Source organism: Carassius gibelio, chromosome B15 (genome assembly GCF_023724105.1).
Source record: "Carassius gibelio isolate Cgi1373 ecotype wild population from Czech Republic chromosome B15, carGib1.2-hapl.c, whole genome shotgun sequence".
NCBI classification, from domain to species: Eukaryota; Metazoa; Chordata; class Actinopteri; order Cypriniformes; family Cyprinidae; genus Carassius; species Carassius gibelio.
In genome coordinates, this window is record NC_068410.1 from 2,474,588 (window position 1) to 2,502,526 (window position 27,939).

Genomic DNA, 27,939 nt, shown 5'->3' on the forward strand with positions numbered 1-27,939 from the left:
TCCGAATATAAACACTTATTATAGGTGCACCCTAGTGATTCAGGACAAGCCAAAAACACGGTTTGGAAAATGGATTCATGGTGTACTCGCTTATTATATACATTTTTCTACATTTTGAACACAAACAAAGTTACGGACCGCAGCTCTGATTGGTTGTTTTTTACCGGGAGCGATGGAGTTTCTGCAAATGGCAATAGGACACTGGGAGGAGCCAGAGGAGCTTGATTTTTTCACAGATTATCTGTCTCATATTCTACTGTCAGGACATAATAACAGGTTTAACAAATATGTAAAAAATATATTTTTACAAAAGTTACCTACTGCAGCTTTAAGAGTCGCTAAGCGAACGTCAGGGTTTAATTAATATTCATGAGCAGGAAAAGCGGAAGTGGCGGTTAAGCCCGGCCCCTCCGGTATAAACTCACCTGTCCGCGGTCAGCTGAGCCAAGCGCAGACTCACGCGACGAGCAAATGGAGTCCAGACAGCTCTCAGGTAATTGAACTGGCTAAACATCTGGCAAATAAAATGAATGAGAAATTGAGCCTCTGTAATGCTTCTCTTTCATTTTTGTATACAGCGTTTTTTTCTTATTATTATTTGATGCAGTTTGAACTCTTTATTCAAATTTTTCATCCATTCAACCAATGACCTGCATAAATATTATATAGCACCTGAAAGAGTTTACTTGGCTTTTCATAAGCAATTTAGCCTATATTAATTTCTGACCTCTGACTTAAACTAGATAGATAGATAGATAGATAGATAGATAGATAGATAGATAGATAGATAGATAGATAGATTAAAGGGCATAGAAGTTAGACGTCCAAGGGCAGCTGGTTATAGAGAATTATTATTTAATGAATGATATTTGAAGATTTTAAAATAATTAAAATCTTTAATTAACTGTATATTTGCAGCTGCAGGCTCCGAGAGCAGGAATGAACTGGAGGATGGGGGCGTGGCCTGTTCCGTGATACTGTGTGACAACGATCCAAAAGTTCCAGGTGTGAGGGATGGAAAGGTAGGAAAGTTAAAAAAGCATTGTATTTAGATGGTTCACAATGAAGTTAAATTCATTTTCCTTTAACATCCACTGTGAAAGTATATTAATGCACATTTCTTCCTCTCAAGAATCACCCCTGGTCATGTGACAGCTCTGCATCCTCCTCTGATAGTGAGGATGATGAAAAAGACAAAAAAAAGAAGAAAAAGCTGAAGAAGAAAAGAAGCAAGGTACTTCGATTACGAAACAAGACAGAGCCCAGTAGCGAACCCTGAAGCATCCCGCTCATTCCACTTGCTTAACTAGAGCTTAATAAGCACATTAATTAACCTTTTACTGCATATTAATTTCACACCAGGAACTGTGTAGATACTGAACACTTGCTTTTGTTCCTGTTTTGTATATCACTTTGAATTAAATCATCTGCTTAATACATAAATATAACTGATATTTGACATAGATAAAGGAATGTTTTTTTGCATGCTAAACTTTATTAATCCAAGAATAATACATGCATTTTAGTACAAAACAGAGAAGAAAAGCATGATTATTACACTATTTTATGAGGTTTTCAGAATGCATGACCTTAATTTTTTTTACAACATTTAAAGAGAACAACTCCCTTCTTGTGCAAAGAGGGGAAAGAGCTGGAGGGCAGAACAAACACACACACACAGAAAAGTATGTCAACTGTCAGAAACAAGTTCTTGCAGGTGACAACTACTCTACACTTTCTCACACAGAAGTCCAGCTCATCTTCCTCATCATCGTCCTCTTCCTCATCATCATCCTCAACATCCTCATCCTCTTCATCCTCAGACAGTGACAGCAGTGAGGTGAACAGATTAACAAGTTTAACTGGTTTCATATTTAATTAACTTTTCAGTATGACAGTTATTGCACATGTTACAGTGTGGTTTTGCTGTCCTGTAATTAACTGTGGTAAGTAGAAATCTAGGGCTTGAAGTACTTGGGCAATTTGTATTTCTCACACATACTGATGAGTTGAAAGTGTCACAGTCTGCAGTGTTCTAGTGTGGAGATTTGTACTCTCCGACGTTAAACATAACCTAGAATGCACCTGTGCTCTACAACACCGCCAGTCAGAGTGACAGAGTTCACCAAATCAGCTTTTAACATTCATAAACACACACACACACACTACATCAACTTTGGTTATAGGGGGAACTTCAACTTTGCCTTGATTGTTTTTTGAAAGTAACATTAAAGCAAACACAAGAACAGTGTTTAACCAGTTTTTAGACTAGATGGTGTTTTATTTTTTATATTATATATTTATATTATTTATTTATTTATTTTCTTTGTGTTTAATTTTGAGCTGGACAGCTACTAATACTAATCATTGTATGCTCATGTTGAGTGGAAGAACAGCTCATTCTAATAAACATCTTGTTTTTGCATTCAGCCAAGGAATGAAAGTAATGGGGGTTTTTAACAGCGTGTGTTGTGACTTTCGGCTGAACTTTACATAAAGGCTGTGTTTATTTACCACTGTTTTCCTGCAGAGGAAGGAAAGTTGTCTGAGTCATGGCGTGCTTTTTAAAACAGGATTTGTAGAGTGTGTCTCATGGCTGCTGTCCTAATTATGAAATATGTGTGTTTACCACAAAACAACAACATTTACATCTTGACTTATCTGGGTCACGCTCCCAGATTTACTCATTCACGCATTCTCCTCAACAGGATGAAAAGAAGAAAAAGAAGAAAATGAAAATCAGCAAGACTGCAGAGCTAGGGATTCAAGCAGAAACCGGTAAGACGAATCGCAGGACAGGTGTTTCGTTGTGTGTGTGTCTTTCACTCCAGTGGTAATTTTACTTTATGAAACACCTCTGATTTCAGGCCTAAGATAGACAAACATTCATTTTATTTAAACAGACAAGTAAAAGCCTGAAATATCTGTGTGTGTGTGTGTGTGTGTGTGTGTGTGACACTACACCACAAAACCTTAAGTAACACAAGTATATTTGTAGCAGTTGCCAAGAATATATTGTATAGGTCAAAATATTTGATTTGGTGATTTTAATCGTTTATTTTTAATTTTACAAATTATTTATTTATGTATAATTATTTATTGCTATTCTTAATTTTATTTATTATAATTTATTGGGATGTATTTTTAATTGATTATTTTCTTTTTTGATATATGGGAATTTTTTTGAGATTTTATTTGAGTCACTGGTGGTCATTGTATTCTTTTGTTGTGTGGAAAAACAACTCGTTCTGCTGATCATCTTGACTTTTTCCAAGTGATCATCTTAAGTGTGTGATGTTTTCAGGTCTGGAGGGAAACACTGAATTAACCCCTGCAGGAGAAACTAAAGGAGACGAAGACAAGAAAAAGAAGAAAGACAAAGTAATTTCTCTTGTTTAAGACTGTCTCTGCCGTGTTATGTAAATTACCTTACTTTTTAAATTTTCAGAATAATGTCTCACATTTCATTCATTGCCTCAGTTTTTGTTTGCTCTCTTTTTAGTTCATATATTAATGAACTTTGCTTAATTTTTCCCAGGATGCAGCTGCAATCACTTCAGACAGCGAGAATGACAAGAAAAAGAAGAAGAAGAAAAAGAAAAAGAAACACAGAAAGAAACTGAAGAAGGACAAGAAAAGGAAGAAGAAAAAGAAGATGAAGAAGAAGAAGGTATAAAATTGCTTTAGTTTTACAGAATCCGTCTGGAAATCTGAAATCTCTGCATCTTCTGTATTTCTTAGGATTCCAGCTCATCTTCCTCCTCTGACAGTGAGGATGACCACAAGAAGAAAAAGAAGAAGAAAAAGAAGACCAAGAAGAGGAAGAAGAAGAAGGTAAAGCAGTGCATTAGTGTGATTTGTTGTTTCTATCTGTCCGTGTCTGTGTATGTGAGTGAAGTTAGACTTGACAAACTAAAATAATTGAAATAAAAAATTAATTTGACATTTCTTTAAAAAGCAGAAAACTTAAACTAAAACTAAGATGAAAATGGACAAATAGAAAATGCAACCATTCGAAATATTGCATTTTCATAATTGCAAGTTTATATCTTATCTTATATCTTGAATTGTGAGATAAAGTCACAACTACTAAGCGAGTTTCCATATTGTTTAATGCAAGTTCTCTCTTCTCTCAGGAATCAAGCAGTTCTTCCTCTGACAGCTCCAGTGATGATGAGAAGAAGAAGAAAAAGAAGAAAAAGGAAAAGAAGGTGCATTGCAGTTTAAAAGCATGAAATGCACCTGAATCACTCTTTTTAATGTTTGTGGAGACTAGTTTGAGTTCAAAGTGTTCAAATCGAATTGACTAATTGAGCTGACTATGCCTTGCAGGATTCAGGAGGCGACTCGGCATCGGCTGCAGAGAAAGAGGAGAAGGTAAGAAACCGCAGGATTGAGCTGAAGTCTCTGTTTGCTGAGAGTGAGTGTCAGAGTAACTCATGCAGCTCCTCTTCTGTCTGTCAGGAGCCTGAGCTCAAACACCAGGATGGAAAGCTCACAGAAGACACATCTTCATCTGGTGAATGCTTTAGTCTGTTCCTTTATTTGTGCAGATTTGAGTCTAGTCTAACCCTGTTTAGATTCTTTAATCCTAATTCTGGTTGGAGAAGGCAACATTTATATAACTTTTACAAAGGATTGACATGGTAATGCATGTGTTTTTATGGTTTGGAAAAGTCATAAAAATGTATAATATCTTAAAAGTCTCATAGAAACTTCTTTAGTAATGTAATAGAATTTAATTTTTTATGTTTTATTTTATTAATAATGGTCTAGTTATTATGTGGATCTAATCTTTTATGCAGGGTTAAACCTAAAACCTTACATTTACTTTAAATAAAATTATTTAAAATATACTTTAAAATATTATTTCAAATAAAATGGGCATTGAGCGAAGTAAAATTTAATAAAGTAGAACTTTAGTTCTCAGGAAAAACAACGTCTCATTTTCATTTAGTTTAACCTGATGTAATAAAATAACTAAAACTGAAACTGAAAAAAAAAAAAAAAAAAATTATGAAAACTATATACACATACAGTATTACTAAATCAAAAAATATATATATTTTTAGAAATTAATCTAAAGAAATACAACACAAGAAAACATTTAAAAATAAACTGAAAAAAATAAAAACAAATATTATTTTAATTTATTTTTACAAAATAGCACTGCGTGTGAGGAGCCTGCTTTACTCCGAACATGTTGAATTGATGTCTAATGGTGGTCACATGACTCATGTAAGCGACTTCCTGTCCTGTGCAGCACTTCCTGTGGCGTCTGCGGGTTTGACCGATGTCAGGGACGACGGTCACCTGTCTGATGATGAGGCCGAGGGAGCAGACGACAAACAGAAAGACAAAAAGAAGAAAATAAAGAAAAAGAAGAAGGTTTGTACATTAACACAAAAACATTGCTTCATTAATCATCCAACAACGTGTGTGAAAACACGCTTTCCCGTGAACCGCGCTAGTAAAAGTGAATCTTCTCTGTATGGAGGTGACAGATCTCCATCTCTCACTAATAACAGATTAGCTTTATTAATCATAACTTGGCAAAACATGATTTTCATGTCTTATACTCGTCTCTGTCTCTTTTAGAAGGAATCCAGTTCCTCCTCTTCATCGGACAGTTCTTCAGACAGTGAGGATGACAAGAAGAAGAAAAAGAAGAAAACCAAGAAAAAGAAGAAAGATAAAGTAAGCTTTAAGCTTCATCATAAACAGCTGCATATGTTATTGATGGGCTGGTTCAGAATTTACTTTTGTAAAATGCATTATTCAGACCGTAGAAGCAAATTGAAGCTGATTTAAAACGAATCAAATTCTACTCTAAACTAAAATTGAAATAAAATGAAGGGTGGGGTTTTATCCAGTGTGAATTAACTCGATGGAGAAAAGGCATTGTTCAGTATGAGAAATACAAGAACAGTTAATGTGATTACTAAAAATTAAAACCACTAAAAACATGCAGTACTTAAATAATAATAAAAAAATATTATTCCTTATTAAGAGCTATTATTCCTAACAGGACTCCAGCTCCTCTTCATCATCCGACAGCAGCTCCTCATCCTCCTCAGACAGCGACAATGACAAGAAGAAGAAGAAGAAGAAGAAGAAGAAGAAAGTGAAGAAGGTAAAGACTAGCTACCTGACCTTGAACTGATTTCCTACGATTTCTTAGCAGTTCTCTGACGAACAAGGCTTTTCTTGTTTCTCAAGGATTCATCTTCATCATCGAGTAGCTCCTCATCTTCTTCTGACAGTGATGATGACAAGAAGAAGAAGAAGAAGAAGAAGAAGAAAAAGAAGAAGAAGAAGAAAGTAAAGGTCAGATTGATTTCTATTCTTAAATGTAATATATGAAATACATTTCCATATATGAAGTCTTATGTTATGTGAGGTAGAAATGTATATGAAACCTATTAGAAAGTAGAAATGCATATATATATATATGTGTGACAAACACCGACTGAATAATTGCTCTGCTCTCGTTTCTCAAAGGATTCATCTTCATCTTCGTCATCAAGTAGCTCCTCATCTTCTTCTGACAGTGATGATGAGAAGAAGAAGAAGAAGAAGAAGAAGAAAAAGAAGAAGAAGAAGAAGAAGAAGAAGCATAAGAAAAAGGTAAAATCTAAAAGTAAAATCTCTCTTTATTAAATATTCACACGGAGTACATGAGAAATACATGAACCCTGAATATATTTGACCTCTCCATCCTCAGGAGTCCAGCTCCTCATCCTCCTCCTCCTCCTCAGACAGCGATGATGACAAGAAGAAGAAGAAGAAGAAAAGTGAAAAGGACAAGAAAAAGAAGAAAGACAAGAAGGAAAAGAAGAAGAAAGACAAGAAGAGTAAAAAGGTGGTTTCTCGTCAGTTCCTTCCATTAGAGACTCGTCTAAACCTGCAGGACTGGTTTAACACCTGGTTAACCCGCATTACCAGTCAATAAGATGTGAAGAAAATGTTGCAACTCATTTTAGAAAGTCAATCATTCGATTTTAAATAATTTATATATATACAGTATATATGTATATGTATATGTATCTATGTGTGTGTGTAGTATATGCAATTTCTATGTGCTGCATTGTTGTCAGACAGTCCTGTCAAGGTCAGATATTTGATGTAGTTTGTCTTGTTGCTTTTGTTTTAATCCCAGGACTCAGGAAAGTCTTCTGGATCAGAAAACAACCATGATGACAAGCATGTATGAGCTAATCCAAGCTGGTTTGTTTTAATCAGTGTTAGTTCTCAAGCATTATGACCGCTTTTATTTTCTGTAAGATCTAGAGGAAATTCACTTCTCCTTGTCGTGTGAAATGGTGGTGTAGTTCTCTCCCAGCAGTTAAACTGAATCTCTATTGTTATTCCTCTACAGAAGAAAGCCATATCAGATGATAAGGACGGAGAAAACTCCTCGGTGAAGACTGAAGGAGGGCCAGGGGGTTCGGGGTCATTCGGCACGAGAGATTTCAGCTGTGGCTCTCAGGTTTCTTCTTCTCTAGTTTACTCCAGCCTGCCTTCTGAAAGCCAGAGCCACACAGAGAGCAGCAGCGCCTCCCGCAGGCCTCTGTCTGCCATCGAGAGCCTGATGGGATATCCTGAGAGAAACACGCTGGAGACCGGCAGAGCCACGAGCAGCAGATACACCTCACACTTCACATCATGAGAAACACTTACACACAGTGCCATGTTCTGAGGGGTTTAGAGTGCTGCAGTGATGACGTATGTGTGTAAGACTCCTGCATGATTCTTACATCACATCTGTGTCCCTGGAGCACAGAAGCAGTCATCATTTGTAGCAATAGACAACAATACATTGTATGGGTCAAAATTAAATATTTTTCTTTTATGCTAAAAATCATTAGGATATTAAGATCATGTTCCAAGAAGATATATTTAGTAATTTTCTACCCTAAGTATATCAAAACTTAATTTTTCATTAGTAATATGCATTGCTAAGAAGTTCATTTGGACACCTTTACGGGTGATTTTCTTAATTCACCCATAAAGTAAAGTAAAATAGTTGTATCTCTCAGCCTCTTATGACTGGTTTTGTGCTCCAATGTCACAAATTAACAACTTAAGGCCTTAGAGGTAAAAAGCTAAACATAGGCCATACCCAGCTAACAAAAATATGATCTAAGAGCATTTTTCTAGCATTCCCATTAAGTTACAAAAACAGGATTTCTGTCTGTTCGCGTCACGTTCAAAATCTCTTTTAAATGCTTAAAAGGTGTTCTTTTTTTCAAACATTAAGTGAACATTCCATCTTATCATTTGGCAAACGTTATGGAAATGTTACTTTTGAATGTTCTCTGAACATTCCGAAACAAATTGTTACATTTAAAAAGAAATATAAGAATGTCCAACTAAAATTTTTCCGAAAAAAAAAAAAAAACAATTGTGTGAATGATATAGAAATAATGCTTAGAATGACTTTTCCCCCCCCTGCAATCTCCACTGTGATCTAAACTATTAACTAAACATTTTATTTTTCATTTGGGGAGCCCTGGAATATATATTTAACCATCTGATACAATCACTGAATGGCCACAGTACCTTTTTTTGTTATAGTGCTACGAAGATAGACTTTAAGACGTGAATGTTTATGATCAGTGTGTATTTGTTTTAGTCTGTGGTAGAGGGAATAGAATACAGCATTTAACCCACACTGTTGTCTATTGAATAATTATGTATCTTGCCTATTTCGGAGACTATTATGATTGTGAATGATACTATTAAAAAGCATGCAAGCGAACCACATGCAGTTCATGTGAAAATGATTCGAGGAGTGTTTTCTGTCATCATGTGCTGGAATAATCAGAAGCAGAGCATTTGTGGAGCAAAGGGCGTGAACAGAAACCAGATTCTTTCCTGAAGCGCCTCGGGCTGGGGCCATTTTTAGAGAAGTTCATCTACTTCCTGCCAGGGAGATATTTCTGGAGGATTTTTACATTGGGTGGAAACACAAGAGGAATAAAATCAGGGGGGTGTGTGCTTATTGCAGCAGGTTCCAGATGGCTTATTTGACATTTAAGCATTTGGCAGACACTTTTACCCAAAGACTTACAGTGCATTCATTTTAAACACTCCAAATGCTCATCATTCTGAGCGTTATACTAAAGCAGAGACACACCTGACACTCCTGCAGACTGATGTCTGGATACCAGAGGAAGAGCTTCAGAAACCGGTTGTGTTGGATAATCCTGTTTCTGTCAAAGCCCATGTTAACTCTTAAAACAGGATTTAGTGTTTTTAATGACTGGTTATATGAAATTGTTCACATTCACAGTAGTGCTAGTAGATACATGCATACATAAATACAGTACTTATTATCAACAATTATATTACAGTCTTTCTCAGTGGCTTTGGTGCATTTCTCAGATCAGAAATACAATTCTTAAAACTACTTATTGAACATGCACATCATCTAGTCACTTGTGCATATTATAAAAAACAGTTTTTCATTCTCTTAAACAAGTTGTGATTGATTTGGTACATTCATGCAACTGATGTGTTTTTGTCTAAGTGTCCATATTTCTGTTGCTTTCTTTCTTTCTTTGTATATCAAAATGACATTGTTATGTCTTTTTATTATTTATTTATTTATTTATCCAAAAGGGAGGGACATAGGGAGATATTGTGCTTTTTTAAAAAAATATAAGTTGTTGAATGTGTTTACACTTCAGATTAAAATTGTTACAGAAGACTCATACAAGCACTTCCCAAACAAAAGAAAACACATAACAAAAAAGAAGTAACAAAATATCAAATTAAATCACACCACACAACATAATTAATAAACACAAGCTATTTCTTATTTAGTCAGCTCACTCGACTACTCATCGACGTCTCTTAGCCAATCAGCTGAGACTATTTAATTAATATTCATGAGCAAAGCCGTCGCTAAGCACAGTAAGGAGTTTCGCTCATTCGAATGCATACTTACCGTTGTCTGTCTTTCAGCCAATCAGCTGCGGCGAATCTTCCGTCATGTGATTAATATTAATGAGGCACAAAAAGCAACTGTTTGGAAGCTCTGAGTCTGGGTGGATCCCGGTAGAAACATTATGTGGATGATAAATACTGCTGTCTTCTCGATCAGATCACATTCACTGCTTCATCATGGACTTCGATCTGGGCTCAGGTAAACAGATACAACAGTTATATATCTGTAAACACACACTGGTTGATTTCTAAGAGAAACTAACAGCTTTATTCCTGTTTTGAGCAGCTGTTGGAGATGATGAGGTGAAGAAGCAGGAGGGGAACGAGGTGGAGGGGCTCTTTGGGTTTGGAAAAAAAGATAAAGACAAAGAAAAAGATAAAGAGTGTAAGGACAAGGACAAAGATAGTGACAAGCCAAAGGTAAGAATATTGTATCATGATGCTCAATGAAAGTTTTCTAACACAGAGAAAAGTCTCTGTTATAAGAACATCAGCATGCATAATTACACATAATTTATAAATTACTGTAAATTTATAAAAAAAACTGTAATATCAATATGAAATATATAATATATATTATCAATAATGATGTTAAAATAACACATTTGGAAAGTGTTTATAATGTGAACTGACAGTTAAATCAAAGTGTTTGCATTGTCTTTTTAACCCCTTCCATTCCAAACACCTTTAAAGCCACTTTTCAGCTTCCTGATGTGTTTATAATCAGATTACAGAATCAAAATGTGTTGTGAACAGTGTTTTGTGTTGAGTTCAACCCAGAAGACTCCTTTCAAGAGTTCAAAAAATGTCGCTCAGCCCTTAAGGGGTTAACAATGACGTTAGAGATGTAAGAGATGTTACTACATGCTGGTGTATAGAATGTGATGCATTATACTCTTTTATGCATGCTTTTTTTCAGAGTGATTGCAAAGAGGATAAAGACAAGGACAAGTGCAAAGACAAAGACAAGGATAAGTGCAAAGACAAGGAAAAGGACAAGTGCAAAGACAAGGAAAAGGACAAGTGCAAAGACAAGGAAAAGAAGAAGGATAAAGAACACAAAAAGGGGCACGGGCATGATCATGGACACGGACACGGTCATGGACACGGACATGGTCATGGACACGGACACGGCCGGGGACGTGGACACAGATCATCCTCTTCATCCAGTGATGAGGTAACTTTGTGCTTTTACTACTTAATTAAAACAAGCCCAAATGAATTTGGTTTTGTGAGACACAGAAGGAGATCTTAAGCATATCAACTTCTTTTCTGTTGTTTTTTTGGTGCAGTTTGCTACCATTAGTTTGTCTATGAGCAGTCAAAGATTGAGTTAAGAGCAGGTTACTAACTTTTTATTCACATTTGTTAACCGAGGATGGATAAATGACGTGATAATGGCATCTCATAAAAACGGCTGATCTTGAGGCGTGGTGCACACTTACAGTCGTAAAGATGCACTATCTAGGGCACATGCTCCATTCTTCAGTTTTGCTTGACTACAGTTCAAAACAAAAGACTCAAATGAATCATTCTGATGATCTGATTGGATGAGCCATGTTTGAAGCTAATCTTCATAAATGTTCTACCAGTTGACTCACTTCCGTCATGTTTCATGTTCTTCATTATTACATGAATTTACTATATTATAAAACAAACCTGGCCAGTTTAAATGTGTCAGACTACTTTAAAAGCACCTGGTTGAAGTCGAGTGCTTTCATAGTCTGCTAGATGGGTCCGCCCCTGTAAAGCAGACAAACCGGTTTACTTGTTGAAGAGAGGACAAAAAATACACTCAAAAGATTTTTTTTCTGCAACCAGATGCATGAGATTTGTGTTTCTCAAATCATTTATGTAGAGTTAAATGCACTTGAACTGTCTTTTTTTTTTCATAGAAAATGAAAGTTAACATTAACTCTCTTTGTTTGCAGGACTAAAGCTGAAGACTGAAGACATGAGTAGGCCGGGGCAAGTTGTCACATAGGGAAAATGTCCTAAGGGATTCATGTTTATAGTAACAGGTTTTGAGTCAAAAAAAAATCCCATTGCAGAAATACTTGTTTTACATGTTGTTTTCAAACACCTAGTTGCAGCATTTATATTAAATTACAGTAATATTTTTGCAAACTAAAATTTCAGTAGTATTATTATCTGTTACATGAGTTCTGTGATGTACTGCATATACATTATCTATGAAAATCACCTGTTATTTTTTTATGTGTTAACAGTTTTTTGCAGTTTGTTTTGCTGTTAAAGACATCGTACAGCCTGTAATACATTTGAAATATTATATTGTGGAAAATGTATTGATTTTATGTTAGTATGTCATATTACAAATAATATATGTTTTCTCAAAACAGTTCCCATTCATGTTATTTATCCCATATATCGTGACAACATGGCCCAGTATATGTACACTGGATAATAATAATAGACATGTCCGATACTTGTTTCAGGTTTGTGACTAATGAAAAAGTGACAAAATAAACTTATTGTGAGAAATAAATTGGTGTAAAATGTTGTCCTAGACTCCTTTATTTACAATACAGTACAACACTATATACATATAGAGAGAGAGGGAGAGTGAGAGAGTGTGTGTGTGTGTGTGTGTGTGTGAGAGAGAGAGAGACCCTGGACCACGAAGCAATAGCCAAAAATACATAGTATGTCTCAAAATTATAGATTTTTCTTTTATGCCAAAAATCATTAGGATATTAAGTAAAGATCATGTTCCATTAAAATATTTTGTACATTTTCTAACATAAATATATCAAAACTTCATTTTGATTAGTAATATGCATTGCTAGGAACTTCATTTGGCTTTTTTCCCCTCAATATTTAGATTTGTTTTATAAGAGTGTGTGTATGTGTGTGTGTGTGTTCTGTATATGGGCGTGGATATGTTGTTATTGAAATAGGAGAGGAGAACAGATACTTCCGTGAATGCACACCTGAATAAATCACCTGAACGCGAGATTATACTTCGAGACCGCTTAGTCACACAACCTCATTAATATTCATGAGCCAAGCCTTGTGCTTATTCGCCGATTAACTGTCGTTTACCTGCTCGCGCCTATCGTTCAGCGAATCACATAACCCGACTGGGCGGACGTCAGATGACGTAAATTATATATTAATGAGACAAGCTCTTTTACTCTTCGACTGAAAACACAGAGCTTCACAAACGTCGATAACTACAGCAGTTCAACATGGCAGGTAAACCGCTGCAAAGCGAATTCAACATTTAATCTTTTTTATTTCTGAATCAAGGAACGAATGCATTGTTATTCACTCTTTCTCTTTCTCCAGATGAAGAGGTGAAGAAGTCAGAGGGCAAACAAGTGGAGGGGATCTTTGGGTTTGGAAAGAAGGATAAAGACAAGGAAAAGTCCAAAGACAAGGTAAACTCATTTATACATGATAATCTGATCAGAAACAACCATTAAAATTAAAATAGCCACTTGAGATATTAGTGTTGTGACTAATGGGTTAAAGATCTCAGAAATCACAGAGTTTCCTGTTTTAAAAACAAAAACATGTGATCATTATTGACATCTAGTGAGTGTTATTCTCTACAGTCTTCAAGATGAATGGAAAGTATTGATAACGGCTGTGTGGAAAACATCAGATATCTCTCAAAAAACTTTGCATATGGAAATAAGTTTGATACTGTAACAGATATTGAATTTTAATGATCTCTTTCGGGACAGTTGTCTTCTTCAGTTCAAGATTTTAAGTTCATATCTGTCAGCAGCACATCCATATATATATTTAAATAAAGGAACAAACTATTTCATGTGTCCCGTCCCAACTTCCTGTTTAAATAGGAAATATGAGTGTTCATAATCACTGACAAAGACTGCAGAAATCTAGTGACCGTCTGCTGTTTAATGGAATATGCGATGTTATTTTAATTGTATTTATTGGTTGTTTTCAGAGTGATTCTAAGGATAAAGATAAGCATAAGGAACACAAAGGTAAAGAACATAAAGACAAAGACAAGAAGAAGAAGAAAGACAAGGATCACAAGAAGAAGGACGGTCACAAGTCTTCGTCTTCCAGCGATTCGGTAACAGTTTTGCTTTTTTTTAAAACATAATTTTAATGCACAGCTACAGTTTGAAGATATTAATATGAGGAGCAAAGTTTAAGCCGGGAGTGAGTTATATTGTATTTATTAGCATTAATTATGACACTATGACCACAGGCAGCAGGGTTGGGCTCCATAAAGGCCGTGATAGTGGTGTCTGGTAAAACCAGTTGATCTGGAGGTGTGGTCCAGCTGAACGACTGGAATACAGACTTCATTCCTCAGGGTCTCCTGGAAAGTGTAGCTGTGACTCCTTTACCGTCCCACGCAGCATTCCTGCAGTTAGCACACATTTAGAGACACCCGGAATTCTGGAACTTAACCAAAATAACCGCTTTATTTATACACCGATAAGATCTCTGTATAAACACACCAAACAATACGCTAGAACCTTGTTATAAGCAAAACAATAACCTGTTTCGTGAGGACCGATCACCTCAGTATCACCTACACTTCTACAGGGAAAGTAGTTCAAAGAGAATTGATGAAAAAGTTACCTGATACATTGGTATTTTAAATAACAATGTGTCAACTATAAAAATATGCTATACTAAATATATATATATATATATATATATATATATATATATATATATATATATATATATATATATATATATATATATATATATATATATATATATAATAAAAAAATAAAAAATTATTTTTAATACACTAAAATAAATTACCTATATCTATCATATATATATATATATATATATATATATATATATATATAATAAAAAAATAAAAAATTATTTTTAATACACTAAAATAAATTACCTATATCTATCATATATATATATATATATATATATATATATATATATATATATATATATATATATATATATATATATATATATATTAGTATTATAATTTTCATTTTAACAAACTAATGAAATTATAAATAAACTAAATTTTAAATTACATTTAAATAGTGTGTATGTGTATGTGTGTGTGTGTGTGTGTGTGTGTGTGTGTGTGTGTGTATATATATATATATATATATATATATATATATATATATATATGCATGCATGCACGCACACATGCATACTGTATACATACACACACATATATTTGTATTATTCAAAAATTGCATACGCACACACATAGATAGATAATTGTTCCTGCTAGTCTTATGTTAACATGCATAACATTTTATATTTTTATTAATACGCTTTAGAAACCGTGTGCATTTTAGTATGTTTTCACCCATAGACATTCATAATAAGTGTATTTACCGTAACCTTTTTTTATTTTTTATTAAATGTGTATCACTTGCAACACTACCGAGATCTCTGCGCAGCAGTGCTAGAGATGCAGAATGAATGGTAATGTGGCAGCGGAGGGGTTTCGTGATGGGTGCAGTGTTTGATCTTTCATTCTGCGTGGTGTTCAGGATCATTTGTAGACGACTCGCGGCGAGAGTTACAGCAGAGCGTGAGCTGGTGATAAAAGCACATATCTATCACACAGTGACTGCAATGGAATGAAAGTGTGCACTTTAAGAGTCTCTCAGAGGCGATAACTGCCTCACATGGCCCTTATGTTCTTATAAAAATCTGAAGGTTAACGTTCGTCTTTCTCTCTCTGTTTTTTTTCTAGGACTAATGCAAGACTGAAGATTCATCTGATACCTCCAATATCATAATGTAAAATCTTTATTACATGATTTGTGTAGATGTATACATGCAATATTATGCAATGCAGGGGTGAATATTAAATCTTATGAAGTTTTCATGAAGTTTTTGAGCTGTAAGTACAAACTTCCACAAGGTGGCGCCACTTACATGCCAAATCCTGAGTGAGGCACTGGAATAAAGAAACTTATCAGCTATTGTGTGTGGAATTGTTTTCTGGTTTAATATATTCTGAAGTTTGAAATAAGTTTTCATCCATTATTTGATCTGATATTAACTTTATCAGTGGTTGCTGGTTAGTGAGCTGTTATTGTTTTGTTAAATCGTGCCCAGTTTGTTGTACGAATGTAAATTTGATCAATTTATGTGTGTAATATTCAAACTTAAAGCATTCAGCACAAATTAATTGCTATATATTCTCAAAATAAAACTTGATCTAGTAACTTAGTTCATTAGAAATCGGTTAAAGTGTGTTCGGTTATCCCACATCCTCTGATTTTCACAAAAAGTCAGTTGTCAGCATGACAATATCTTTGTCTAAACAGCACGCTTATGCAAATGCATGGCTGATTTTGAAGCTTTCAGCACAGATCTGTCTTGTTTGAGCACGATTTGTTTGCTTATTCATCTATGTTTGAGCATGGCACAGATAATTCATCTGAACAGCAGGGATGAAACGCAGCTGCTTCCAAACTCTGTTTTGGACGTTGTTTGCTGGGCTGAAGACAACTGTATGCCAGAGATAAGAGAACAGGACGATTGTTGCCCAGAGGCGGAAGAGAGGGATATTTCTCTCTGTCCGTCAGACTGAAACAGTCTTTCTCTCTTATTCTGTGCCAAATGCCTGCAGGATAAATGCAAAGCACTGGGTTGCTTTTTTTTTTTTCAGCCACACCCTGTCAATCTTTCACATGCATATTTGATCAAACACACTGAAGATGCTGAAAGTTTAATTGGGGGAAGAGTTGGCTTGTTTCGGTGGTTGGAGATGTTCGGTGCGGTCGAGGTCAGAGATCTGAACATCAGCAGAATCTCAGCAGCATCTGCTGCTCTGCACATTTCTCACAGAAGATGGATGTACATGCAGAGAGGTTTTTCCTCAGGTGTGTGAGGGGTTATTAGCTTTACTTTAAGGACAAGTTGGTCCCAGAAGTAACTAAATCATCTGTAAAAATTAAATTTAACATGAATAAATAAATAAATATTTTAAATATATAATAAATAATTACATTTAGTAACTGAAAACATTTTTAATGGATTACTTTTTTACTTTTTTTTATTTCTGTATTTAATAACTTTTATTTTCTTTGTTTTTTTGCTATAATTTTATTCTTTGAATATTTTTATATTTATTTATACATTCATTTATTGTTATATTTATTTATTCCCACGTCTTTTAATTAGTTACTTTTAGTACTTAATTTTCCTTTTATTATAAAAAAGGTTATATTTTTATTCTTTATTTTTAAATGTATTTAGGCATTAATTTATTGTTACTTTTATTTATTCCCACATCTCCATATTTATTTATTTATACATTATTTTATAAGCCAAAAAATGCTATTTCAATATAGATATTCAGTATCTTTCTGTTCTTTCAATATAGCTACAGTACTGTGTGTTTGGCTTGTTCTGTATCATAAATGTCAGATGGATGATAGACAGGTGTTTTATTGATTCTATCTCTAAACAGGTTTATTGATCAGTTAATCTATTCATTTGATCTTTGACAGACTAATTGAGAGCTCAAAGTGTAATAATTGTATATTACTGAACACTATAATAAATATAATGCAGCCACAGGCAAAAAAAGATCATTTATCCTCTCACATGTAGAAAGCTTGTTAAAATGGACTTGTTTGTATGGTGCACAAAATAATAGTATAATATACAAATAATTAAAAATATTTTAAATTAAATAAAATACAGTAGTAAAACTAGTTTACAAATGGACCGAGAATAAATCAATTTCACAATAAAACATTTTATTGTTTAAATGGTTGACTGTAAAAATATAAAAGTGGTTAATTTAATAATACTAAATGTCATTCAATAGAATGTGTTTTCCTGCGCGCACCTGACGCGCGGTCACACCGGGGCGCGGCGCCGCCGTGCGTGCGTGCGTGCGCGCTGCCACCTTTTCGCGCCAGAGGAGGGCACAGTTACCTCGCGCTTCGACTGGCGTCAGCGGTCTCTAGGCAACAGGCCAGTTGTCAGTCAGTCAGTCAGTCAGTCAGATTTCTCAATCGGAGCGGAGAACGGGAGCAGCGGCTTCGGTAACGGCCCTTTCAAAGATCCGCTGCACATTTAACCGGTTCACCGGGAGCAGCATGTGATTACAGCTCGGTGTCGTGCTGAAGAACAGATCCGGACACCCGGTACCGACCAAACCGGACGCGTTAACGCGGATCCCGACTCGAACGCGAGGCGAAGGTGTTCTCTGAGGGAATTTTACGCGCCGATTTAGCTCTTAGTTTCACATGTGGTCGTTGAAATATTTAAAAAATGCTTTATATTTAATTCGTGACTTTGATTTTAAGAGACAGTTACTTTCCCACCATCAAACTGTGGGAGAAAATCCTGACTTTGAACTTCATACTTCACACCACGACGACTTTCCCTCAGAAAAATGCTGAAATTTCATAATTCTGACCTGTGGATTGCTTGGCTGTTCTTCTTTTGCGTGAATGGTAAGTTTTATTATAATTATTATAATTTATGTGCAGCTCCTACACTTGCTTTTTATTTGCTTTTCAGTTCTTATTTATAGCGCTAATTGTTATGGACTAGTTGCGGTGACGTCACACAATCCTATACTTACAAGGAGTGTAAACAAGGTCTCGGGAGTAGTTCAGGATTTGATGTGCTAGAGAAAGTTTGATAACTTTCATGTGAATATGTTCCCGTTTTGTGTATGTCTTGGTGTGTGTTTGTGTCAGACACCAAAAATGCTCACGAATGACCTGTTTTCAGTGTTTTACACACACATACACGCTGCTGGGGTTTGATTCCTTGTGTGTTTTTGGCATGCAAAGTACAGTGTGATCTGAACAACACAAAGCTTGATGCTGGGAAATCGTGAGTGGGTCATGATGATCATGGAAGCAGATACATTGATGGACGGGCCAGACGGAGAGCCATAATCCAACCAGATTATGAAGAGCACTGCTCCACGTGATGCTTGTGACAGACAGATGCACGCATACACTCACACACACACTTACACACTTTCATTGTACCATCCTCTGTGGCATTCGGGTGATATTTGTTTGCAAATGTTGGTCCACACAAGGGACTTGAATTTGCACTCCAGTCTAGGATTGTATATTCATCCACTATCATCCAGATCAGCATATTGGATGTATCAACTGTGGAAAAAGTGGCTTTGTTGTTTCCTTGGGTTCTTTGGAATTTCTTAAGCTTCTGTAAACCATGTCTGAAGTCTATTTGTCACCGTAGATTCAGAGTAGAGTTTCGTTCAGACAAAACATTGTCCGTGTCTGAATATGCATTCATCCCCTACTGTATAATATGCAGTAAGCAACTCCTTTTGCATGCTAGTACACGTTAAAGTAAAAGTGTGAACACATTAATTCGTCCATTTATGATATCTTTGCACAGTTAAGGCTACTCAATGCCTGTTCAAAATTCAGTGTAAAGGTGCAATGCTTCATGAAAAAAAAACAAAAAACAAAAACAGACTAGTGCATTTCCACAGCAATTACAACTCTATGCTTTAATACTTGTGTCAGAGCAAGCAGGATTTAGTCACTAAATGCTACTTTCTGAGAAGCATTAAACAGTCTGCGTTAAGACACCTGAATGACACTTCAGAAGCGCCTCTGTGCCACCTTTGCAATGTAATTTGGCATTAAAGTTTGTTTCGCGCAATCATTTTTGCACAGTCCAACTTCCCTTTAAAATCAAACCAAACTGAATTCAATTTGATAAACAAAAGAAAGAAAAAACTTTATGATTTTTTAGGAGCAAAGTCAAATTAGGTTGAAATTTTTTTCCGAATTGTTGCCAAATAGGTTTCCCAAACCTTTTGTTTGTACTCACTGTATAGTGAACATTTTGAACTTCCAGAAAATTGCACACAAACACAATGAGATGCTATTAAAGTGAAATATTGTTTTGTTATAATAATATTGCACAATAGACTTTAAGAGAGATTGATGATAAATACAATATTTTCACATATCATTTCTGGGCAGTGTGTATTGACAGTATTGATTTTGTTTTATTGCCCTGCTGATTATTTTCATTACGAGTTTGAGTGCTGATCAGTGTTCGAGTCTTTTAGTAACACTGAGGTCTTGTTATAATTTTACATAATATTTAGAAAAAGTTTTAGTAATTTTATTATGTGTTTGAATAATTTTTATTAGTTTTTTATTCATTTATTTTTAATTTATTTAAAAAAAATTAATTTCAGTTGCAGTTTTAGTTATTTAAGTGCATCAAGTTAATTGAGAAATGTTGCTTTGGCAATTAGCAGGGAAAAAGGATTTTATATTTTATTTTACATCAAGTAATGAAAATATTATTTTTATGGTCTTATTTTAACTACAAATGGAGATGATGCTTAGTCTTGCAAAAATGATATGTACAACTTTTTTTGTACCATATAGTTTGGCATTGGCCTAATTCAATCTCCATGCAAGTTAGTTTCTCTCTCCATCTCTCTGTAAAGCATGTTGACGCTAAGCAGATGAGATAACAGCCCTGGATGTGTGTGTCTATTCAGACATGTCTCATTAATACATGCATGTTTGTGATAGCGTTTGCTGGTACATCCATGTAGGGACTCCACTGAACAAATACGCAGCGCTGTCGTCTCCAGCGCAGGATTCATTTACAGAGCACTTCCAGGTGTTTAGTTCTGTTCAGGAGCGGCACCCTGAGCGATATTCACTTTAAATGTGGGTGTAAAGTGTCATGAGAGCCAGAGCAATGGGTCGGGCTCCAGCGAAACCCTGTGTTTTTGTCCCACAGAGGCCTGTGCTCGTGGCGTTATGGATGTTGTTGTCGGAAACTGGGGCGTCTTCCAGAGCTCGCTGTATTTCCTGCGCCGCTGTCACTGTCAGTTTAGAGACATGTCCCTGCACATGATCACCGGATCTTCGGTCATTAATTTTGCATCTTCTACCATTAGGAAATGGCCAGGCAGCACGAAGGAAGGGCCACGGAGAGGCACCTCGAGGGCATGTGAGGGAAAAATGGGCATGCAAGTCTGAACTTTAAAAAGAAAAGTAGATCGATCGATGGGGACAGGGTTATGCACAGCCACTGACCAAGTCGTCATCTGAGGCCTGAGCTGCAATGAATGATTTCTTACAGTGTTTTGAAGGAGAGCTAGAGAGAGAGAGAGAGAGAGAGAGAGAGAGGGACGGAGGTTTCTCTTTGCTTGAGTTCTAATCATTGTATCGCTCTGCCTCAGGCTTCAGGAACCACAGCAGCGAACAGATCAATTCTGCCAATTAAAGTTCATCCGAAGCGGTGCTGCACTTTTTGACCCTGCGCTGAATGCAACTTCGCTTGAAAATTAAACCAAACTTAGTTAACATAAAAATGGATTTATCGTATAAAGTTTGCAGATAGTTTTCTTATGGATAGGAGCAAAGTTGAATAAGGGTGAATCTTCCTGCAAGTATTTTGTCTGATTTAACTTTAGTATCTGCTTTCATAAAATCTATTAGCATTTTTTTTTTCTTTTTTGTTAAATAATTTTTATTGATTGCATTTAATTTCCATGTACATCTACATTCCAAATATTGCTTTTTGCTCAACTCTTTCTGAGTGCAGTTTTTATAAAATACTTTTTAATGAACCCTCATAAAGTTTAAGTCAATTAAAAGCTAATTACTAGAAAGTAGTGTTGCACGGTGCACCGATACTTCAAAAGTATCGCGATTCTCGCAAATTAAAAACGTCACAATTCCTAAATTTAAGACGTATTTCATGTTGGTGTGTGTAACGCACGCTTCCAGTGCCTTCCTATGGACGTCTGTGTTTTTTCTCCTCATGAAGCAGCAAAAAAGCACTACAGCGAGATGCTGCATTAGTGGCTTTACTAAAACTGATCTGGCTTTACTAAAATGTGTGCATAATCGCATTAAATAGTTTAAATAAATTGTTCAGATGAACAAAGCATGAGGTTTTCTTGCATAATTAACATTTTAACTGTTTGGTCAGACAGTTTATATATAATATTCACATTAATCAGGGATTAAACATGGAGTTATGTTCTGTATGCTAAATATGAAAACGAGCGTATCTGCACAGCTCCTATAACTGCGCTTTGTATCTGCTGATCGAGATTTAGATGCTTGGCTCACTGACCCGGTATACTCTCAATCATTTCATTCACGAACAAGATGTATCAGTTCATTCAACTCATTCAAGAATGAGAAGATCTCTCGATCTCGTTCAGTGAAGGGCGGATTCGTTTCATTACATTCAACAAATCACATGCTCCGTCACATCTCGAGTAACTTTTTGAAAGGGTTAAACAGTTCACAGAGCTGTTCACGAGCTGCGCATGCGCTGCTGATAGCGCCGTGCTCGCGCGCTGCTATGCAGGGAGGAACTTCAGTGAACAAGAAATGAGAAAATAAATAAACTGGCTGAGTTTTCTCCTCTGAAAGAAAAGGTTGCACAACTGACAGAATAATTTTTACTTGAATGCCATTGCTTAAATTGATATTATTTATCTTTTGACATTGTTTAATATAATCACTGTTCATATTTTTATTCAAAGTTCAGAATCAAGATAAATTTATTACTGTTATGTTTCTTACGATAACTGAGATAATGCTGCTAAATTTATTCTTTCTTTACCTTGAATGTCATTGGTGTAATTTATTTTAAAATTTTGATATTTCATATTTTGTACAAATGTTTAATATATCTGCTGTTCGTATGTTCTTTTATTAGTGTGTTATATGATAAGAATGTTGTCCTGGTTTTAAAATAAAGCACAGTAACGATATTTGAGTGTATTTTCCCTTTTCAGGAAAAGTATCGAAAAAGTATCGAAATCGCAATTCTTGACTAGGTATCGGTATCGATAATTTTGGTATCGTGACAACACTACTACGTAGAAAGCTTGTTGGTCCAACAATGTGGGAACCCTTGTTTTCTTCTTCTTATTATTATTATTAATATTATTATTATTTATACAGCTATAGTATTTATTGATATTTTGAGTTAGCTTTTATTGTATATTTTTAGTTTTAGTTTGAGTAATTTTTTTATGTTCAGTTATCAGTTTTATTATGAAAATGTAAAATTAATTAAAACTTTTACATTATAATTATTAAAAGTAGAATCAATTTATTACTATTTCTATTTGGGTTCATTTATGTTTTCAGTTTCTAGTAATTGTAGTACTTCAAATATTTATTTTTATTTTTAACTGAAGTTTAATTTTGTAATTTAGTATTACATCATTTTCAGTTTTATTTCAATTAATAATTTTTTTTTTTCGTTTTAAGTTCTAGTAAACAAAAACAACACTCGTTAGAGCACTTTTTGGCACTAAGTAAAAACTGCAAATATGGCCTTACATTAAAAAAAAATAAAAAAAATTTTACTTACCCATTCCACTTTTGTGTTTAAAGAATTGAGGGTCAAACTGATGATGATGATGCCAATATAAATGCTTTTTTCTGCTAAAAAGCGGAGCAGCTGGAATGTGCAGAGGACAGATGGAAGTTTCCACCTCGATTATCTTCAGCTAAAAATATCCACTCAAAAATTAAACGACCACTGGGACTGCTAGCAAAGTGCCTGAGAGAGAAAGAGACGGGATAGGACGACTGCCATCCTTGGGTTTAGGGACAAGGAATGAATAAATGATATGAGATTTATGAGCGAGATAGAGAGTCACCTTCAAGAGATGTGAGGTCAGCAGCGGGCTAGAGGTCTAACCACAACACATCTCACCTGATTCCTGCTAAAACACCGCTGGCTAGATCAGTGCTTCTTCTCAACTGGTGGTTCGTGACCCAAAAAAAGACAGCAGGAAAAGATCATGTTAAATGCATGCACTAAAACCATTAAGACCGCAAAATAAATAAGAGATACATTCCAGTTTTTAAACCTCCTGTGTGTTGGGGTCAATTTGACCCACACTTGATTTTCAAATTGCTTGAAATTCTGGTTAAACTATTTAGATCTTTTTAAAATTTGGTGGATATTTCTCATCATCAAAGAAAAATCATTCAGATTTTGGATCTTAATCACTGGACCTTTGCCGCACACAAAAAGTGTGAGGAAACCACTTTACACTCACAAGGGTTTGAAAAAAAAAAGACATAAAAAGGCAGAGGAAGTATAAATAGCAATACGTATTTACATTAAGTACAAATAATGTCAGATACTATTAATACTTGTAACTACTAGAACCTCAGTATGCAAAAAATGTCCCATTTCTATTAGTTTCTGACAAGCTTCAATAGAGGATTTCTGTTTATTTTTAAATGAATCTTTAGTTTTTAGTGTCGATTTTTGGCGAATTGCATGCAAACCAATGTACTTTAGGTCAATTTGACCCATAATACTTTTTTTTGGAACACAACAGATTTATATTATGATTAATATAAGTAATGGCATATACTCCAGAGTTGAGTTTCACACAGAAATGGCTGTAAATGAATTGACTTTCAAGTGGAGAAGCTCTCTCTGGAGATGATATCCTCTCTTAAACAGTTCTCTGTTCGATAGTGTCTTTTAAAGAAGAATGTTCTTTCAGGAACTGGGCCGATCAGAGACTCACCGAGCTGTTCAAAGCAGCAGATATTCAGAGGAAGAAACCTCTTTATTAGGGCTCAAGCCCGAAGGGGCGAAGAGCCCTATTGTTCTTCTAAGGATTATTAGGGCTCAAGCCCGAAGGGGCGAAGAGCCCTATTGTTCCCCTAAGGATTATTCTTTTTCTTATTATTAGGGCCCGAGCACCGATGGTGTGAGGACCCTCTTGGAATTGCTCCGTTTATTAGGGCTCAAGCCCAAAGGGCGAGAGGCCTATTGTTTTCCTTAGGATTATTTTTTATTATTATTATTATTATTATTAGGGCTCAAGCCTGGAGGGCGAGAGCCCTATTGTTTTCCTTAGGATTATTTTTTTTTTTTTTTTTTTTTTTTTTTATTCTTCTAATTTTTTTCTAAGGTTTCGGGGGCTTTTGGGGTCCTTAACATGCTCAAAAACTCTTGAAAATTGGCACACACCTTGGAACCTGCGGCCATTAGGGCCGGGCAGAGTCTGATACACGGGCGTGGCACAGGGGCTCTACAGCGCCCCCTGTAGTACCGAGGGGCCATATATCATGCATACTTGCACGTATACATATGAAACTTGGTACATATATATAACTCATCAAACCAAACAACTTTCACACTGCATGTCATAAGCTCCGCCCAACAGGAAGTTGGCTATTTAGGGTTTTATGAAAAACACATGCTCTGGAATTTGATATACTCCTCTGAGGAACTCCACCCGTTCACCACAAAACTCGGTGAACACGATCTCAAGACATTGGGGATGCTAAATTGCGAAGAGATTTTTGATATCTCGAACGGTTTGCCCGTGGCGAGGCGTTGAAATTATGGCGAGAAATGAGAAACAAGAAATGTATAATAACATCCACATACATTTGCCGAATTTGATCAAACTTAATTGGTTTGTTCGTTGTATGATACCGATCGTATATATGTGACTTTTAGGAGTCAAAGTTATAGCGCCACCAACTGGCAGCAGGAAGTGAATCATTTTCAGAACGCTTTGAATTCAGCATCTTATTTTTACTTGATTTGCTTCAAACTTCATCAGAATAATGACAAAACACGGCCGAAGACAATCTGTCGTGGGGATATTTATATCTAATATAGTGTTGCCATGGCAACGTGTCAAACTTGAATGTTCTGTTCTGGTGATTTTTAGGCAGATAACTAGCTCAGATTTACATGAAACTCGAAACAGATATCAGTATTAAAGATAGCTAGACCATGGCAAAAGCTTTTAAAAGGGCGTGGAAGAGGCACTCTATAGCGCCACCTTTTGTCAAAAGTGGGGGGATTAGTTTTAGCTACAGACACCAAACTTGGTACATAAATTGTTCTTATCAAGACGGACAACTTTCTAATTCGCAGTCATAAGCTACGACCAACAGGAAGTTGGCTATTTTGACTTGAATATGGAGTTTTGGGAATTTTCTTTTGTGAATTAATGCATACTCCTCCCAGGGGAAGTACACTATACACACCAAACTTTGTCTACATTAAGAAAAACCATTGAGGAACTTAAATTGCGAACGGATTTTGGTTAGCTTGAACGGTTTTGTCGTGGTGAATTTTTGAAATGACAGTAAAAAGGGAAACATTAATTGTCTTGTATGTTTAAATTGCAGCTTCCAAACACTTCAAAGCATTTTTTCATACAAAGCTCAAATCATTCTGAGGAAATATGCATAGTTTCACGACTTTACAACACTGTATGGATAAAAGAAAATTAAAAAACTGTCAGACTTCTCAACTTACATGATCTCACTCTGGCCACCCTGTCTGTGTGAGGAAAGGGAGGGGGAGAGTGAGGGGGAGTGTGAGGGGGTTGGTGACTGTGACAGTGTGTGTGGACTGTAGGGAGGGGCTGTCTGGCAGAGAGAGAGAGAGAGAGACCTAATCATCCCTTTAATAATCAGAAAAAAAAAATCTGTATTTTAAATTGTTATTGTTTTTGTTGTTGCTAATGGTGGTGTTTTTTCCTTTCATTACAGGTTAAGAAATCTCTTAGGCCTATCCTTTTCTGACAGTTTTAGGGATTTAAAAACATCCTAAGAACACTAATTTGTGCTGCAAATAATAATTTCAAACTCATTTGATACTGACCTATGACAACCTGTGACGTGACATGACATTTATTAATCTCATGGATGTAACAGTAAAACTCTTCAACTGACAGAAAAAGCTGCAATGCAAGCAAAACTATTTCACAAATGCTTATAGGTCATTAAAATCACTACAAAACACTAATACATTATTTAAGGATTTGGTAACACTGTAAAATAATGTCTAATTTGTTAACATTAGTATATGCAATGGTAACACTTTATAATAATTGCACTCATTAGCTAAGCATTAGTAAATAGTTCATGATTATAAAGCCTTTTCCCTTAATAATAGTCATTATTAAGCAGTAATACATCTATAAATAAATTGTTCTTGGTTTAAAAGCACATATATTACAAAGGAGATTAAAGTCTCAGTTGTCTTATAAAATAAATAAATAAACACAACCCAGATTCAGAATTCAGAAATATTTATATCAAGATGCAATAAAAGGAAACTGTACACTTGAATAGCTTTTATGCGATTCTTGAAGGATTAGCATCACCTCCTCTTGTAAGATGGTTTGAGGAATATATCTTCGAGATTTTACCGCCGCTCCCTATATGCATAGTATGCAGTCTTCGTAGGGCACCAACTCCCAGAGGGGGCACCATCCCAGTTGCTCAAAAAAACAAAAAAAAAACATGCGCCATTCTCCCATCTGCGCTCGCGACCGCTCACACCTCATGTTTGCGGCTGAATGTTCGTAATTGATGGATGGACATCTATGCCTGGGTATAGGACATCAGCAATCCGGCACAGAGAAAAGAAAACTAAAGAAAATAAAACAGGCATAAAGTTGTCTTGACATTGGACTTTCTAGAGTCTCAAATTTAGGGCCGGTCTCTAAAGTTACATGTGATATTGTTATACACTTTAGTAGCATTTGAAGAGAATGACTTACAGTCATAAAAACAACTGTAATTGTTCATCTAGGTGACAGCTATAATGCACAATTAAATTGAATGTTTGATATTTATTACAACAAACTGTAAGTCATATGTAAATTATGCTACTTTTTCACATGGGCTCAAATGCAAATTTGAAGCTCAATAGCATTTGAGAAGAAAGACTTGCAGTCATAAAACAATTGTAATGTGTTCATATAGGTGTCAGCTACAATGCACACCTTATACATTTTTTATAAATATTAAAATAAAGTGTTACTAAAGTTATATATATTGTTCTGTGTATGTGATTTCAAAGTCTAGATTGGTCGGATTAACCCTTTAACTGCCGCATCCCTTAAAACTTGATTGTCAGAGGGTTACTGTAAATGCTTATGCCTGCTGGGCACAGTTATCCTGATGCCACCGGGGTGGCGTTGCACTGATGGCTTGAGCCCGACATCGCTGCTTGCAGCTA

General features: G+C 35.5%; 4 protein-coding genes across 11 annotated transcripts in view; all 4 read left to right on the forward strand.

Moving 5' to 3' along the window:
- The first annotated feature begins 380 nt into the window (after positions 1–380).
- Positions 381–8,761, forward strand: LOC127973139 (uncharacterized). Of its 5 annotated transcripts, none has more exons than XM_052577224.1 (19): positions 381–493; positions 919–1,022; positions 1,133–1,234; positions 1,748–1,840; positions 2,709–2,778; positions 3,305–3,381; positions 3,539–3,670; positions 3,742–3,834; positions 4,137–4,211; positions 4,333–4,377; positions 4,465–4,519; positions 5,264–5,388; positions 5,599–5,697; positions 6,029–6,133; positions 6,220–6,327; positions 6,502–6,627; positions 6,725–6,862; positions 7,160–7,207; positions 7,490–8,761. In XM_052577224.1, the coding sequence occupies exons 1-19, from the start codon at positions 472–474 to the stop codon at positions 7,667–7,669; spliced, it is 1,797 nt and encodes a 598-aa protein (XP_052433184.1). In that variant the 5' UTR covers positions 381–471; the 3' UTR covers positions 7,670–8,761. The 5 variants fall into 5 exon arrangements, with proteins under 5 accessions (XP_052433184.1, XP_052433183.1, XP_052433186.1 ...); XM_052577223.1 differs by having other exon boundaries at positions 3,539–3,665; positions 3,740–3,834; positions 7,379–8,761; XM_052577226.1 differs by lacking the exon at positions 7,490–8,761 and adding an exon at positions 7,379–7,405 and having other exon boundaries at positions 7,160–7,227.
- Positions 8,762–10,000: 1,239 nt separating this feature from the next.
- Positions 10,001–12,472, forward strand: LOC127973140 (uncharacterized). 3 transcript variants are annotated; one of them, XM_052577228.1, is made up of 5 exons: positions 10,001–10,150; positions 10,238–10,371; positions 10,871–10,918; positions 10,967–11,128; positions 11,883–12,472. In XM_052577228.1, exons 1-5 carry the CDS (start codon positions 10,129–10,131, stop codon positions 11,886–11,888), a joined length of 372 nt encoding a protein of 123 aa, XP_052433188.1. In that variant the 5' UTR covers positions 10,001–10,128; the 3' UTR covers positions 11,889–12,472. The 3 variants fall into 3 exon arrangements, with proteins under 3 accessions (XP_052433188.1, XP_052433189.1, XP_052433187.1); XM_052577229.1 differs by having other exon boundaries at positions 10,871–10,915; positions 10,964–11,128; XM_052577227.1 differs by having other exon boundaries at positions 10,871–11,128.
- A 599-nt stretch (positions 12,473–13,071) lies between these two features.
- On the forward strand, positions 13,072–15,884 carry LOC127972708 (putative uncharacterized protein DDB_G0292636). The gene is made up of 4 exons (XM_052576433.1): positions 13,072–13,167; positions 13,261–13,352; positions 13,889–14,020; positions 15,653–15,884. The coding sequence occupies exons 1-4, from the start codon at positions 13,161–13,163 to the stop codon at positions 15,656–15,658; spliced, it is 237 nt and encodes a 78-aa protein (XP_052432393.1). The 5' UTR covers positions 13,072–13,160; the 3' UTR covers positions 15,659–15,884.
- Positions 15,885–17,771: 1,887 nt separating this feature from the next.
- The window catches only part of LOC127972224 (immunoglobulin superfamily member 11-like), a 151,276-nt gene continuing 141,108 nt past the window's right edge, over positions 17,772–27,939 (forward strand). Inside the window, exon 1 of one of the 2 annotated variants that reach the window (XM_052575568.1) lies at positions 17,772–18,377. In XM_052575568.1, the coding sequence (XP_052431528.1) occupies positions 18,317–18,377 (61 nt within the window). In that variant the 5' untranslated portion in view covers positions 17,772–18,316. The remainder of the gene's footprint in view (positions 18,378–27,939) is intronic. The other variant, XM_052575567.1, reaches the window with a different exon arrangement.

What these genes read in the sequence shown, in the direction of transcription:
- LOC127973139 (XM_052577222.1), top strand. Translation starts at nt 472, where the DNA reads ATGGAGTCCAGACAGCTCTCAG. An exon ending in CAGGTGTGAGGGATGGAAAG is followed by an intron (nt 1,023 to 1,132) that starts GTAGGAAAGTTA and finishes CTTCCTCTCAAG; the next exon opens with AATCACCCCTGGTCATGTGA. An exon ending in AGAAGAAGCATAAGAAAAAG is followed by an intron (nt 6,628 to 6,724) that starts GTAAAATCTAAA and finishes CTCCATCCTCAG; the next exon opens with GAGTCCAGCTCCTCATCCTC.
- LOC127973140 (XM_052577227.1), top strand. Translation starts at nt 10,129, where the DNA reads ATGGACTTCGATCTGGGCTCAG. An exon ending in GGACTTCGATCTGGGCTCAG is followed by an intron (nt 10,151 to 10,237) that starts GTAAACAGATAC and finishes TGTTTTGAGCAG; the next exon opens with CTGTTGGAGATGATGAGGTG. An exon ending in AAGATAGTGACAAGCCAAAG is followed by an intron (nt 10,372 to 10,870) that starts GTAAGAATATTG and finishes GCTTTTTTTCAG; the next exon opens with AGTGATTGCAAAGAGGATAA.
- LOC127972708 (XM_052576433.1), top strand. An exon ending in AGGAAAAGTCCAAAGACAAG is followed by an intron (nt 13,353 to 13,888) that starts GTAAACTCATTT and finishes GGTTGTTTTCAG; the next exon opens with AGTGATTCTAAGGATAAAGA.